The sequence below is a fragment of the Lissotriton vulgaris genome, chromosome 5 (genome assembly GCF_964263255.1).
Source record: "Lissotriton vulgaris chromosome 5, aLisVul1.2, whole genome shotgun sequence".
Taxonomy (NCBI): domain Eukaryota; kingdom Metazoa; phylum Chordata; class Amphibia; order Caudata; family Salamandridae; genus Lissotriton; species Lissotriton vulgaris.
In genome coordinates this window covers 1,181,631,416-1,181,645,216 of record NC_141693.1, presented here as the reverse complement: position 1 = coordinate 1,181,645,216, position 13,801 = coordinate 1,181,631,416, and the positions used below count along the sequence as shown (strand labels likewise).

The window sequence follows — 13,801 nt, the reverse complement described above, 5'->3', positions numbered from 1 at the left end:
TATTTCCATTCTGTTTTTTTCTTCTGTACCATTTTCCTTGTGGTACATAAAACTTTTGCAGAACAGTATTTAATTTTCCCTTTTTGATTTAGTGTACTTGATATCCAATATATTTCTTACAAATTGTATCAGAATGTAGGTTTCAGAATTTTACAGTTTTTGGCTCAAGAAGTCACAGTTAAAAATGTTTTATTTACTTACTTACCAAACTTTGATGCTTAAAGTCAGTGTTCTGATGAGCAGTTCTTGTAGTTTGTACAAAGATGTCAAGTTTTTCAGTTGTTCAGTAAACAATGTTGAATTGACGGATCAGTCTGTTGGGTAAAGAAAAATAAAGCTTTTTTTTTTAAAAGGTGACTATAAAACGTGTCGGAAAGCTATTATTTCGAGATGAGTTTGAATGTGTTTGGTAAGTTTTATGTGTATGAAATATTTTGGTTTGTTGCTTTTTCTTAGGAAGTAAAAAATTGTGTGCATTGTTGTATAGACAGTGTCTTTCTGCGTTATGGCTGTCTTGTTTGTAAACTTGTTATTAACCATGCAACATTTTTGGGGTAGGATTTTGTGATTATGTCGGAAGTGTTTTTAACTAAAAAGTAGCTAGTTGTGGGCACCCCCAGATTATGTGAGGAAAGTCTGCTCCCTCCCCCTGGCAGCGCGGACACTCGTCTGAATCAGTGAAAAGTAGGTTTTGATCTTTGCTGGAGTGAGGAAGGCTCTGTGCAAGATGTAAAAGTGCACCAGTAGAAAACTTGCGTTCCTGGTGCTCTTCCACGCTCTTTCCACTATCTCGGCTCAGGTTCTATCTGGTGTCTCTTCCCCCATATCTGCATCCCATTTGCACTTAAGTACATCTAGGAATGCTAGCTTCTCCTGCGTCATACGCTTGTACAGGCACGTGACCGCTTTAAACTTTCAAGCAGCAATTACTATATATTGACAGCCCAGAGTGGTGGCCAGTTCGGTTAGGCCCTCCTTCCAGTGCTCACAAATCACTCCTGCAAGTTGTGAAAAGGCAGCATGTTACCATCTTCATACAGATTCCCTATAGTAGTCAGCCCTTTCTCGCCCCAATCTACCAAATCCCACCGTGAGCCTCCATGGGGCAGCATCTCGCACATGGATAGCAGAATATCAGGGACATGTGGCACTGCAATGCCTGCTCATTTTAGGCTCAGTTTCCAGCACTGCCTTGCTGTTCTAAGGTCCTCTGGGAGGGCACCGGCCCGGACAGGAAGGTCTAGTATAATTTGAGAGAGTAATCCCAATGCCGGGGTGTGGTGATCTGTATTGCCATTGCTGTCATCCCATCACCCTGTGATGTCACTCCTTAGATTGTCCTGTTCTGAGGATTCCTCCCCAGTGTTCCCTGCTTGGCAGTTGCTGCTGCTGTGTCCTTCCCTCAAGCTGGACTGCTATCTTCTCCTGAATAAATCCTGAACCTAAACCAACTGCTTTCGCCTCATCTTTACACTGGCGACGAGGATGGTCAGCAGTTCTTCAGCTGCTGTTAAAACCTTCAGAACTACTTCATCACGGAAGCGTTTTGATATTCAGGACTTTTTATTTTTCTTCTCACGATCTTCATCGTCATGTGAGTACATTTACAGTTTACTTTCTTCGCTGTACTCACTGAGAGCCGTCGCAGCCACAGAACTCTCTTCACCGCAATTGACCCTGCCCTGCTACTATTCTGCCAATTGAACTCTTCTGCACGTCTTTTATTGCGCGTCACTCAGCCTTGTGCCTTGGAAGCAGTATGGGAGTGTGCCAACAAAAAATCTTCTAGTTCTCTACCTTGTTCTGCTGTACCTAGAGAAGAGTCTTCCCATAACATTCATCCTGGTGACTGGGTTAGAATCAAGAATCCTGTCTTAGTTAAGAAAGGCCTTTCGAAATTTCTTGAATCCCAACAGGTTGTTGATGTTCGCAAGAATGCTGTCAAACTGTCTAATGGTAATTGGTGGAGCACTTCCCGGGTTGCCAAAGATCCCTCCCGTGCAACTGCTCCCTCATCTAATATCAATGCTGGCAATGGTTTAAAAGTTGATTCTCATGTTAGTGTTGACAATCGTTTGAGGAAAAGTTCGAGGGCCATTGTGAGGCCCAACAAATACCGTGATTACATCTGATTTGCCTTTTTCTTATTGTTTTACTATGTTCCTTGAATTGTTTTTTTTTTTAAAAAGGGGGGAGGTGTGTGGTGATCTGTATTGCCATTGCTGTCATCCCATCACCCTGTGATGTCACTCCTTAGATTGTCCTGTTCTGAGGATTCCTCCCCAGTGTTCCCTGCTTGGCAGTTGCTGCTGCTGTGTCCTTCCCTCAAGCTGGACGGCTCTCTTCTCCTGAATAAATCCTGAACCTAAACCAACTGCTTTCGCCTCATCTTTACACGGGGCTCTCGCTCTTTCCTCCTCTGGTCCACGCAGCCACGTCGCTACTCTTTGAGTAAAGCCATTGTAGCTGTAGCTGAGCTGCTATATAATAGGTTTCAAAATCAGGAACTGCCCATCCTCCATCTGATCTTGGACACTTTAATACAGTCAAGGCCACCCTCCTTCTATCTGTACCTCACAGGAAGCCTGTGACCACGGACGTTAGCTGTTTAAAAATCTTCTCCGGTGTCCAGACCAGCAGGGTCCCAAAGTAATATAATAGTATGGAGAGGGCCACCATTTTAAGTAAGGCCACTCGCCCAGCAACCAATAGTGGAAGTGACCCCCCAGAACTCAAAACTGCTCGCCAGACCTCTCACTGCTCTAACAATATTGCCCTCCAACATATCCGCTCGTGCATGGTATCATATCTTAACCCCTACATACGGGAGGCACCTGTATTCCTAATGAACCCCTGCTATGTCCTGCAGTCCGTCTTTGTCTCCGACTGTTGGGAACAGCCATGACTTAGCCCAATTTATTCTAAGGCTGACACCACTCCCAATTTGTGTAATAATGCCTTCGCCCCTAGTAGTGGTTTGCCCCGTGTCTTCCAAGAACATGAGCAAGTCATCGGCGTATAGAGCACTGTGGTGAGCCTGTCCATGCGCTTGTAGGCCTTGGTAGAATCGTCCCGTCCTGGCCTTCGTCACCAGTGGTTCCATGGCCAGCGCAAATAGGAGTGGGGACAGAGGGCATCCCTGCCTCGTACCCCGTCCTACCTCCCAAGCGTCAGATGTCAACCCACCCGTCCTAACCCATACCTTGGAGCACTTATAGAGTAAAGCCGTTCACTCTATAAATAGGTCCCCCAGTCTAAATTTGGCCATGACGTGGAAAAGGTAGGGCCATTCCAGACTGTCAAATGCTTTTTCTAAATCAACAGCAGATACCGTGGCTGCATCTTGTGGATAGGAGTCTGCTTCTAATATCCACAGTAAGCTCCGAATATTTAAGGCCGTATTCCGAGCGGGAATAAATCCAGCCTGATCCTGATGTATTATGGTCGACATGATAGGCAGAAGTTGAGTGGCTAATATGCGACTCAGTATTTTGTAATCTGTATTAAGCATGGATAGCGGACGGTACACAGATCTGTCCCATGCCTGCTCACCAGGTTTAAGGAGAGGGATGATAACTGCCTCCCTCGTCGAGACTGGAAGCTGGCCCAGTACCAGTCATGGCTCCAGCTGCTCAATATAGGCTAAATAGAATTCTATCAGGAGGCCGTCCAATCCCAGTGTTTTATTCCGTGCCATATGCTTAATAGCCACCCTCACTTCCTAATCTCAATATTTCTGCCAAACAACTCCGCCTGATCGTCATCCAACCGTGGGAGTTGGAGTTCACGTGTAAACCCATGCAAGTCATCCTCCATCTGGGTCGTCTTGCTCTTATATAAGTCCTTGTAGTAGTAGTAAAACAACTCATTTATACTCTCTTGTGTGTAGCAAGCGCCCGCAGGTCCCGGATCCCCAGAATCATAGAGCCTCTGCACAACGGGTTAGCAAACCAGGCCAGTAGAGCACCGGAATTGTCTCCCTCTATGTGGGTGTGTGTGATATAAGCTTTGTGATCGAAACATCGCAACCGCTCCACTTGTGCCGCCATTGCATCCCGCGCCTCCTCTAGCTCCCCTGTTTATCTGGCGTCCCAGGACGATCTCTCTCCACTTCCCGAAGGTGTTGTTCCGCGTCCTCTAGTTCCGCGAACAGCACCCTGCGCACACCCACTATCTCAGCAAAACTACGACCCCGTCCCATTCGACTAAAGATGTTGAGGCTGACCCCTCATTGCCCCCAAAGTACTGAGTTATGGAGGTGCCCACCGTGTCGCGAAACACTTGGTCCTCCAATGCCTCCGGGCGCAATCGCCAAGTCGGTATCTTGCCTCGTACCCGCGACCATTGCATCCGGAGTAAAATGGGGTTATGATCTGACAATGTCCTTGCGAGATATTCGCTGCCCTGCACTCCTGCATGCATGTCCGGAGTGCAAAAAATGCATCTAAGCGCACATGGAGGTCATGCAATGCTGAAAAAGAAGAGTAGTCGCGCTCCCCAGGATGCTGAACCCTCCAAGTGTCCACTAGTCTCCATCAGCTCTGCCTATACCGCATTGCGTCTGCAATTTTATGAATGGGCGCATTAGGAAGTGGGGGGTGCGAGCGGTCCAAAATCACATCTGAGATACAGTTAAAGTCCCCACCAAGCAATACTGATCCAGTGAGATAGGGTGCTAGCTTTCCTGACAGCTGCAAAAAAAGGCAGGTTGTTCCGTGTTGGGAGCATATATGCTCCTCAGAGCTATGTCACGCCCGTCTAGTTTCCCAAGTACCACATCATATCTACCCTCCGGGTCCATAAGCCTTTCCCTGCACTGGAAGGGCACACCCACCCACACCCAAGTCAATGCTCCCCTAGCAAATGCGGAATAGGCTGTGCAGAACACCTGGCCACGCCAGCACCGTTGTAACGCTGCTCCTTCCTGCGCCTGTAAATGGGTTTCTTGCAGCAGCCCTATGTGGACCCCCCTGCGGACTAAATATGCACATAGTTTATGTTGGCGCCACATAGAGTGCATGCCCGCACATTCCATGATATACACTTCAAATCATTGGTGGCACCCATCCCAATAGTGTCGGTAAACCTACCCTGAAAGCTGCTCTAGCCCTAACAAACCCCAAAACAAAGAAACATCCCCAACTCCCCCTACTCAAGACAGCTACTGTTAAACTACTACCAGTCCAACCCATAAAAAGAAAATGCACACTAAGTCCTGTCGAGTACAGAGGTTCTGGGGACCGCAGCTGGCTTGGGACTTCACTAATCATTGCACATGAGCCCCATCGTAAGCAAGACAATCCGGAACATTTGCCAGGCCTTAACAGCGTAAGTGTTTTTCTCGGCACCCTGCTCACTATAGCTTACCACCCTCCCTCAGATAATGCCAACCTCCGTCTGCTGTGTCACCTCGGGTATCTGTTCCCTGCTAGCATGTGACGTGTCTGAGTCATTTCCCACAGAGACCCCGGTAGTGCCAGCTTCTCCTTCTTCTGACACTGCAGTCCGTTCCTGTGCCAGTGCCACCACAGCTTGCAGTGCCTCCGCTCACTCCCGAGCAGTCTGAGAGAGCGTGGGTTTCTTCTGGGTTCTGTTGTGGAGGCGACGGTGTGATCTTAAAGTTCGGTTTAAGGCTCGATCATGTGCGTCTCCTGAGTTCTCTCCTCGCTGTGTCTCTTTTCTGTACGTCTCCAGCAAGTCCCAGGCGTTTTTGAGGAGAGTCAACATAGTGTGTACTCCCATCTTGTGTGATGCGCAAGTGGGCCAGAAACATCAGTGAGTACTGGAGGCCCTCTCCTCACAGTGCTTTCTTAACTGCAACGTAGGAGGCCTGCTTCCTCTGTACCTCCAAAGTATAGTCCAGAAACAGCGGAACCGTAGCGTTATCCACAGTGAAGGGGCCATCCATTCTTGCTTTTTGCAGGAATAAGTACCTATCACAAAAATGGAGCAGGCGGGCCACCACAGGTCTCGGAGGCCTCCCAGGGGCCTGCGGCTTGGCTGGTACCTTGTGGGCTCTTTCAAGGGCTTAGAAGGCAATGAGGCCCTCCGAGGTAACAACACTCCTGAACCAGGTCTCCAGGAAGGCCACAATATCACCCCCCCCTGTTCCCTCTGGTAGCCCCACTACCCAGATGTTATTTCTTCGATTGCGTCCTTCAGCATCTTCGGCTTTGCGCTTCCGAACATTTACCCTGTCCGTTAGGGCCTTCATCTGCTGTGCCATGTCCTTCTGCGCGGGCGTCAGCTCTGCAATACTAACTTCAGTTTTCTTGACCCTCTCCGAGAGCTTTTTGTGTTCATCCCGTAGTAGGTCAAGCCCCACTGCAACAGTACTGATATCATGGTGGAGGGTCGCCTTCGTGGCCTTCAGTATTTGTTGTAGTTGTCGCTTGTGAGCCTGGGAGGCAACCATCCAGACGCGGGCGGGCGTGGAGCATTGGGCTGCGCCCGGCTGCCCCGTGACATGACACCTTCTCCCTTTTGCCCCGCTGTTGCACGGCCTGACAGACTTCGGCCCATCACCTGGCTCCTAATGGCCCAGGAGGCCCACGTAAGCCTGCTGCTGTTCATCATCTCCTTACAGCATGGGGACACATTCCATCCTGCTTCTGGGCCCCCGTTTAACCATTTACTCCTGGCTCGATGTCTACCACTGACCTCCTGCGCGCAGCCTCAGGAGGCTTCCTTTTTCTGCAACGTAGCGGCTTGGCCCGGGCCACTGCCCAACATAAAGACACCAGGCCTGCACATCAGCTTAGTGGGGGGGCGAGTACCTGAGCCCCAGGCCCCATCTACAATCTGCTCTCCCCAGTCCTGCAGCAAGGCCACAGCGGCCTGAAAGACGAGACTTAGACCTGCCTGCCGCACCTTATCTGGGTGCTTGGATTTCTGCATCTGCTCCCTGGAGCCCACAACCATTCATTTCAAGCAGCCCAGGTGTGAGCGCCGCTCACACCACTAGCCCCCTGAACCCTTGCACTGCTCCTCACATTGCTTGATCGCCGCATTGGGCTGGGTCCAGTACTCCCATAATAATCAGTCAAGCTTTGCTTTTCCACTGCTACTGCAAAGACCCCATACAGAAGACCCTCCTCTTCGGAAAGCTAGCAGAAAAGGCTCCTGAGGAAAGCTCCAGCATGGCGGAGGGTACACAGGGTGCAGATCATGTGGACGACATCCCCGCCTTGTTCACATCAATGATACAGGAGATTAGAGCTGGCTTCAAGGCACTAGAAGGGCGATTTGACACACTGGATAAGAGTCTGGCTAGCCTGGGGGCCAAAATCCAAGTGCATGACAGATGCCTGGATGTGGCTGAGGCACATTTCAGATATTGAGGATGATATGGCACAGTTCCTAAAAAGATTGGAGCACGTCGAGCGCATCCTCAAAGAGGTGGCAATCGAGAATGAAGACCTTGAAGCGCGAAGTAGGTGCAATAACATCCACATCCTGGGAGTACCAGAGACCACCGCCACTGGCCGAATGGACCTCTTTGTTGAGACTGTCTGACCTGCACGGGAGGGAGTCCTGCACCCCTGGGTTCGTAATAGAACATGCACACTGGCCCCTGGGCCCCGGCTTAATCCCAGATGCCCCCTAGACCTATTAATGCACGTATTATGAACTTTCGAGACCACAACAGTGCAGTACGTCTCGCTAGGGAAACTATCCTTTTACCCGGACTTCACCGTTATGGTGCAAGAGGCCCGCCGTAAATATAATGGAGTCAAGACCACCCTCAGGAAACTTGGTTTAAAATATGGAATGTTGTACCCCACCAGGTTGAGAGTTAATGTGGGTGGCCGGGCTCGCATTTTTGACACTCCTACCGAGGTGCAGGAATTGTGTCATGCCTACAAACAAAATAACCCCCCACACAGCGGCTTGGATGCAAGTATTGATCTCTCCGCCGCGGCCCGATCTCTTTTCTGGTTCCGGCACTGGTTAACTCCGCTGCGTTTCTCCTTCTTCATTATTGTAAGACTACACTGGGATAATGTCATTCATACTTCTGCGATGTTTCAAATAGCTGACAGACTGACGTGGCATAGCCACCCCTCGTGGTGTATACCTTGGATTAGTTCTTGGGGTTTCTCACTTCAGTGTGAAGTCAATTGGTACTTCACGTTATGCTTTTTGTTACGGATCTGCCTCGCTTTGGTTGTGGTGAGGTTGGGTGGGGGGGACAATTCTTATTGCTTAAACGTTTATACTTGTTTCCAGAAATGTTCACTGTCGCAGTTTTTCCCTTTTTGTCACTGCTTGTATATGGCAAGCTTGACACGTCCTCCTGATGGCTTAGCTGGGTAATATTGATGGTCCCTCTGGCTTGTCCTTGATGTCCTGGAATGTCAGGGGTCTTAATGACAATCGCAAGAGAAGGCAGGTTGTTCATTATCTACTTAGACAACGTGGACATTGCTTCTTTGCAGGAAACGCAATTACCCAAATCAGACAGCTTGCTTTGCCGCTAGTTGGGGAGCGCACAGGTATTTTGCGAACTACAGCAGTTATGCCAGGGGCACGGCCATCCTTACCCATAAAAGGGTCCCTTTTAGCCTCTGCTCTGTTGTAGGGGACAGTGAGGGTAGATACACCATCGTCACGGGATCCCTCATGGGACACAACACTGCACTTGTATGTGTGTATGCCCCGAACACTGACTCCCCCGACTTTTTTCACTCATTGCATGCCCAGCTAGCAAGGTTAGAGCCCAGTTTGCTCTTGGTGGGGGGGGGGGGGGGGGGGGGGGTGAATTCAACTTGCTACTTAACCCCAGATTGGATAACAATGTAATATCTCCAGACACAAAACCACGGGCATGATGCACTCTCTTAGATCTTTGTGAGCAGCTATCGCTTCTAGATATATGGCGCCTGCGCAATCCTGCCCTCACAGACTACACACATTATTCCAGCCAAAACAACACCTGGACTAGAATCGACTATTGGCTGGTTTCCCCTGGCATTTCCGGCTGGTTCCGGTCACTTGTGACACTACTGAGGACGAATTCGGAACAGCTTCACCTAAGGGTCCCTCGTCCGGAGAAATTTGAGCGGCAATGGTGGTTCCCGAGCCGCGCCCTCAACGATGATCTTCTTAATGCAGAAGTGGGTGAAGCCATTGAAGACTACTTCAACATTAATACTGGCTCATTTGATACATGGACAGTCCTATGGGACGGTTTCAACGCATACATCAGGGGCGTCTACATTGCCAAACATGCCAGAGTTCTTAAGGATCTTCGCAACACACTCTCGCACATTGAGCGCGACTTTGCGGACTTAGATAACACAATGCTTCACTCTTTTGACCCGGGTACGGCGGGACGACGCTTGGCCCTCATTGTTGAATTCAGAGAGACCGCGGACCGCGACATATTATACTTAGGCAAGTATCAGACTGCCAGGCGGTATGGAGAGGGAGAGCGACCTGGCAGGGCGCTTGTGCAGATGCTACGGCCCCCATACAGCAATGCCTACATCACAAAACTGCGCTCTTCCACGAATAAGACACTCACCTCCACCTCAGAGATTCGTAACAAATTCTTGGAGTATTTCATGCTTCTATATACTACTAGGCACAGGAAGCCTATCTGTTTGAGATTGCACTGGTCTATCTTGAAAAAATATGCAGGACTTCTTAGCAGAACCAATATCCGAGGCCGATGTCCTCAGAGCCATTGATACCCTCCACTGCTCCTTGGCCTACGGGTTGGAAGGCTTTACAGAGGACTTTTATAATGCATACAAGGGCCTACTGTTACCGCAGTTCATTGAGGTTTATGCAGAGGCCCTTGAGAAACAAATACTGCCCCCCACGCTTTGGGAAGCGGTCGTTATACTCCTCCTCAAACCTGGCAAAGATACGTCCTTATGTGGATCCTACAGACCTCTGTCCTTACTAAATTTAGATTATAAAATCTTAGCTAAGATCATCGCCAATCGACTCTCACAGTTGATGAAATGTATCATATCATCGGGCTTCGTCCCCCACCGATACACCACATTGAATCTTAGGAAGCTCTTTTCTGTCCTCCACAGAATTAACCCGGCGGTCCCCGCTGCCGCAATCCTGTTAGACGCTGAAAAGGCCTTTGATTCCTTGGAGTCACCCTTTTTCATCTCTGTTATGTGCAGCATGGGTATGCCCATGGGATTTATAGCCACCACCGCATTACTATACAGCCAACCCACGGCGAGACTACGCCTGAACGGCATTCTAACCCGACCCTTTTCACTTTCCAGCGGCACACGTCAGGGCAGTCCCCTATCCCCCTATTGTTTATCCAGGCCATGGAACCTTTAATCCGCCATTTCCAGGAACAGCATTTACAGAGAGGCTTGCAATTCAACACTGGCCCCCTCCTAGTCTCCCTCTACGCGGATGACACTATCCTCTATGTCAGAGATCCCCACTTAAATTTAGAGACGCTCATTAGAGAAATACTCAGATTTAGCCACTTCTCTTGCCTGGGCATTAATTGGCACACATCGGTGATCTTTCCTTTAACATACAGTACGGTTCCATGGGAATGCGAATTTCCAGTTGAATGGTGCACTGACTCGGTCAAGTATCTGGGCATCCATATTTACCTGAACACTGCCCAGATCCTCCACTTGAATTATGGACAAGCAGTTAACACCCTCAAGGCTCAAGTGGAGATGGCTGCGCTTACCATTGTCAATTGCCGGCAGAGTTGCGATTCTTAAGATGGTAGTGCACCCCAAATTTTTATATCTTTTTAACAATATCCCCATACCCCTTCTGAACGTTTTTTTATTTTACAATATTGACACACCTTATCAGATTGGTCTGGGGTGTCAAGCAGGCACACGTTCGTTGGCAGGTGCTCACCCTCAGATTTGATAGAGGGCGTACATTGTCCCGGATCTATAAATGTATTATTTGGTGGCCCAATGCTGCTATGCCTATGCATGGTTTCATCTGTACGCCAGGATCCCATTCCTTCGCCCAGAGGCAGACTTTGTCCTGCCTGAGCGGCTGTCAACTGTGCTGCCCAAGGGCGTTCTCAGGGACCCTAATTATTGCATTATATTCATCTGCCTTACCTATCCCCAACGCCCGCTGGCTGCCAATAACCGGTGAAAAACTGGTACAACACACCGTAGCCAAATTCGATATTACCAAACTGGGAGATTTATACCCGAAGGGGCATATCTTCTCGGTGTCAGATGACGCTCGTTTCCAAGAAGTCTCCCTTATGGACAGCTTCATGCTGGGCCAAATCCATTTGATCTCGCGCCACACTGCCTAATTTCCCCATTGAACCTGATTTGTTCACTCGTCCTACGTTAATCATTAAGAGCGCGAATGGTGCTCATCTAATATCTAAACTATATAAAACATGTGCTAGTGTGAGGCCGGTGAATAACGACAAGGTCCGCAAAGAATGGGAAATCGATTTAGGTCGCCCCATTATGGATGAGCAGTGGGCTAAATGTTGCGCAGTAATTAAGGAAGTCTCTCTCAACAGCAAGCATAAACTTCTCCATTTCAAGTTCTTACGTTGAATTTACTTTACTCCTGCCAAAGCACACTGACTAGATCCGTCCAGACCACATAATTGCCAGAGGTGCGCAGCCCCACACACGGATTTTGCACACCCCACATGGACCTGTCCCAAGCTCCAGGCCTACTGGGAACAGATACACAGCACACTAGGAGACATGACTAAATTGTCCCTTATCCCTACTCCGGAAGTGCTTTACTGGGCTATACGGTCAACTTTCCCAGAAGGGTTAGAAGATTTGCATCCCTTGGTCTGCTGCTGGCCAAAAAAGAAATAGCTTTTCAGTGGGGCTGCAAGTCAGCTCTTACTCTGCAGAGTTAGCTGCGCAGCCTGGCCTACTGTAACACTAATTGCGAGGTCTAAGCCAGAATTATGCCTAGCTCTTCCCGCCCTAAAGACATATGGGGCCCCTACCAATCCTATGTGGATGCTTTACAGCAATCCTCCAACTCTCAACTGGAACGGGGCATTGTCCCATTCTTTTTATATTATGATGCATGTTCCTAAGGCTCCCCACCATGCATGTAACTTCTCGAATGTTTGGCTTTTTATGTCTGTTGCTTCCAGGGTACTGGGGGTCTGGCGATTGCCAGATGACGGCTACAACTAGGGAATGGGAGAGGCCTACAAGACTGTGATTTTATTGATCTGCTGAGTCTTATACACCAAAAACTATAGACATGGTAATGCTCAAGTATGTTGTTTTTATTACTGCTTCAATGGTGCTGAAACTGACATTGAACTACCATGCCTGTAAAATGTTGATATGTACAAATTGGAAAATAAAGTAAAATATATATCTATATATATCTGCAGTGATATCACGCCAATATCTGCAATGAAGGTGATCTCACACCAATATCTACAGTGATAGTGATCTCACACCAGTATCTGCAGTGATAGTGATCTCACACCAATATCTGCAGTGATGGTGATCTAACACCTATATCTGCAGTGACAGTGATCTCACCCCTATATCTGCAGTAATAGTGATCTCACACCTGTATGTGCAGTGATAGTGATCTCACACCTATATCTGCAGTGATGGTGATCTCACCTATATCTGCAGTGATAGTGATCTCACACCTATATCAGACGTAATGGTGATCTCACACCTATATCTGCAGTGATAGTGATCTCACACCTACATCTAAAGTAATGGTGATCTCACATCTATATCTGCAGTGATGGTGATTTCACACCTATATCTGCAGTGATAGTGATCTCACACCAATATCTGCTGTGATGGTGATCTCACACCAATATCTGCAGTGATAGTGATCTCACACCTATATCTGCAGTAATAGTGATCTCACACCTATATCTTCAGTCATAGTGATCTCACACCTTTATCTTCAGTGATGGTGATCTCAGACCTAGATCTGCAGTGATAGTGATCTTACACCTATATCTGAAGTAATGGTGATCTCACACCTATATCTGCAGTGATAGTGATCTCACACCAATATCTACAGTGATAGAGATCTCACGCCTATATCTGCAGTGATAGTGATCTCACACCCATATCTGCCGTTAACTCCTTGCATGCTCGTGACGGCTGGGAGCTATCACGGTGGGCATTTGTGGAGGACGGCCCACCCACTAATTAAAATCCCCGCACAGCACGAAAATTCGCGCCGGAGGCAAAGAGTTAAGCAAACGATCCAGTCCAGATGGGCCGTCCCAAAAGGAGACAGGGCGGTAACATTTTCAATCGGAGGCCAACGTTTAGCATAAACGATGACGCAAGCCAAGGAAAATGATGGGCGGGGTTTCAAGTCCCTTCTGGAATCTCCTCTACCACAATATGTCTTGCAGAGTGAGCAGCGCACGCGGGCTGCATCGCTAGGCAAGACCTAAAAAGGAGGTTGCAGCTGAAGGTCCTCCCCCTTCTTTGCCCTGGAGGGAGTGCATTGAGCCCTGCAGTGGCCCCCACCGCCAATTGCAGCCCCCGCGGTGTCCAAACTGCTCCACTACAAGGCCTGTGATCATATTTTGCGGCAGGCCAGGATGCAGGCGGGGCCTGATGGTTGACAATCACAGGGTTACGGTATTCACAGACTTTACGAGGGATGTCCAGAAGCAGCAGGCTACATTTCTAGAGGCTAAAAAGCCCTTCTGCCAGTTGGGGGTTCAGTATGCAATGCTCTTCCCTCCAAGACTGAGATTTGTGACTGAGTATGGAGTTCTTTAGCTCGTGGCAAGACTTGTGGGATAGGATTGACCTCCACCTGCGGTCTGCCGGTCTTTCCAGTGCCTCTA

General features: G+C 48.7%; 1 protein-coding gene across 1 annotated transcript in view; it reads right to left on the bottom strand.

The window, feature by feature from the left end:
• Positions 1-268: 268 nt before the first annotated feature.
• PLEKHA1 (pleckstrin homology domain containing A1) overlaps positions 269-13,801 on the bottom strand; it is a 712,942-nt gene continuing 699,409 nt past the window's right edge. Inside the window, exon 13 of the mRNA XM_086922967.1 lies at positions 269-314. Within this exon, the coding sequence (XP_086779093.1) occupies positions 284-314 (31 nt within the window). The 3' untranslated portion in view covers positions 269-283. The remainder of the gene's footprint in view (positions 315-13,801) is intronic.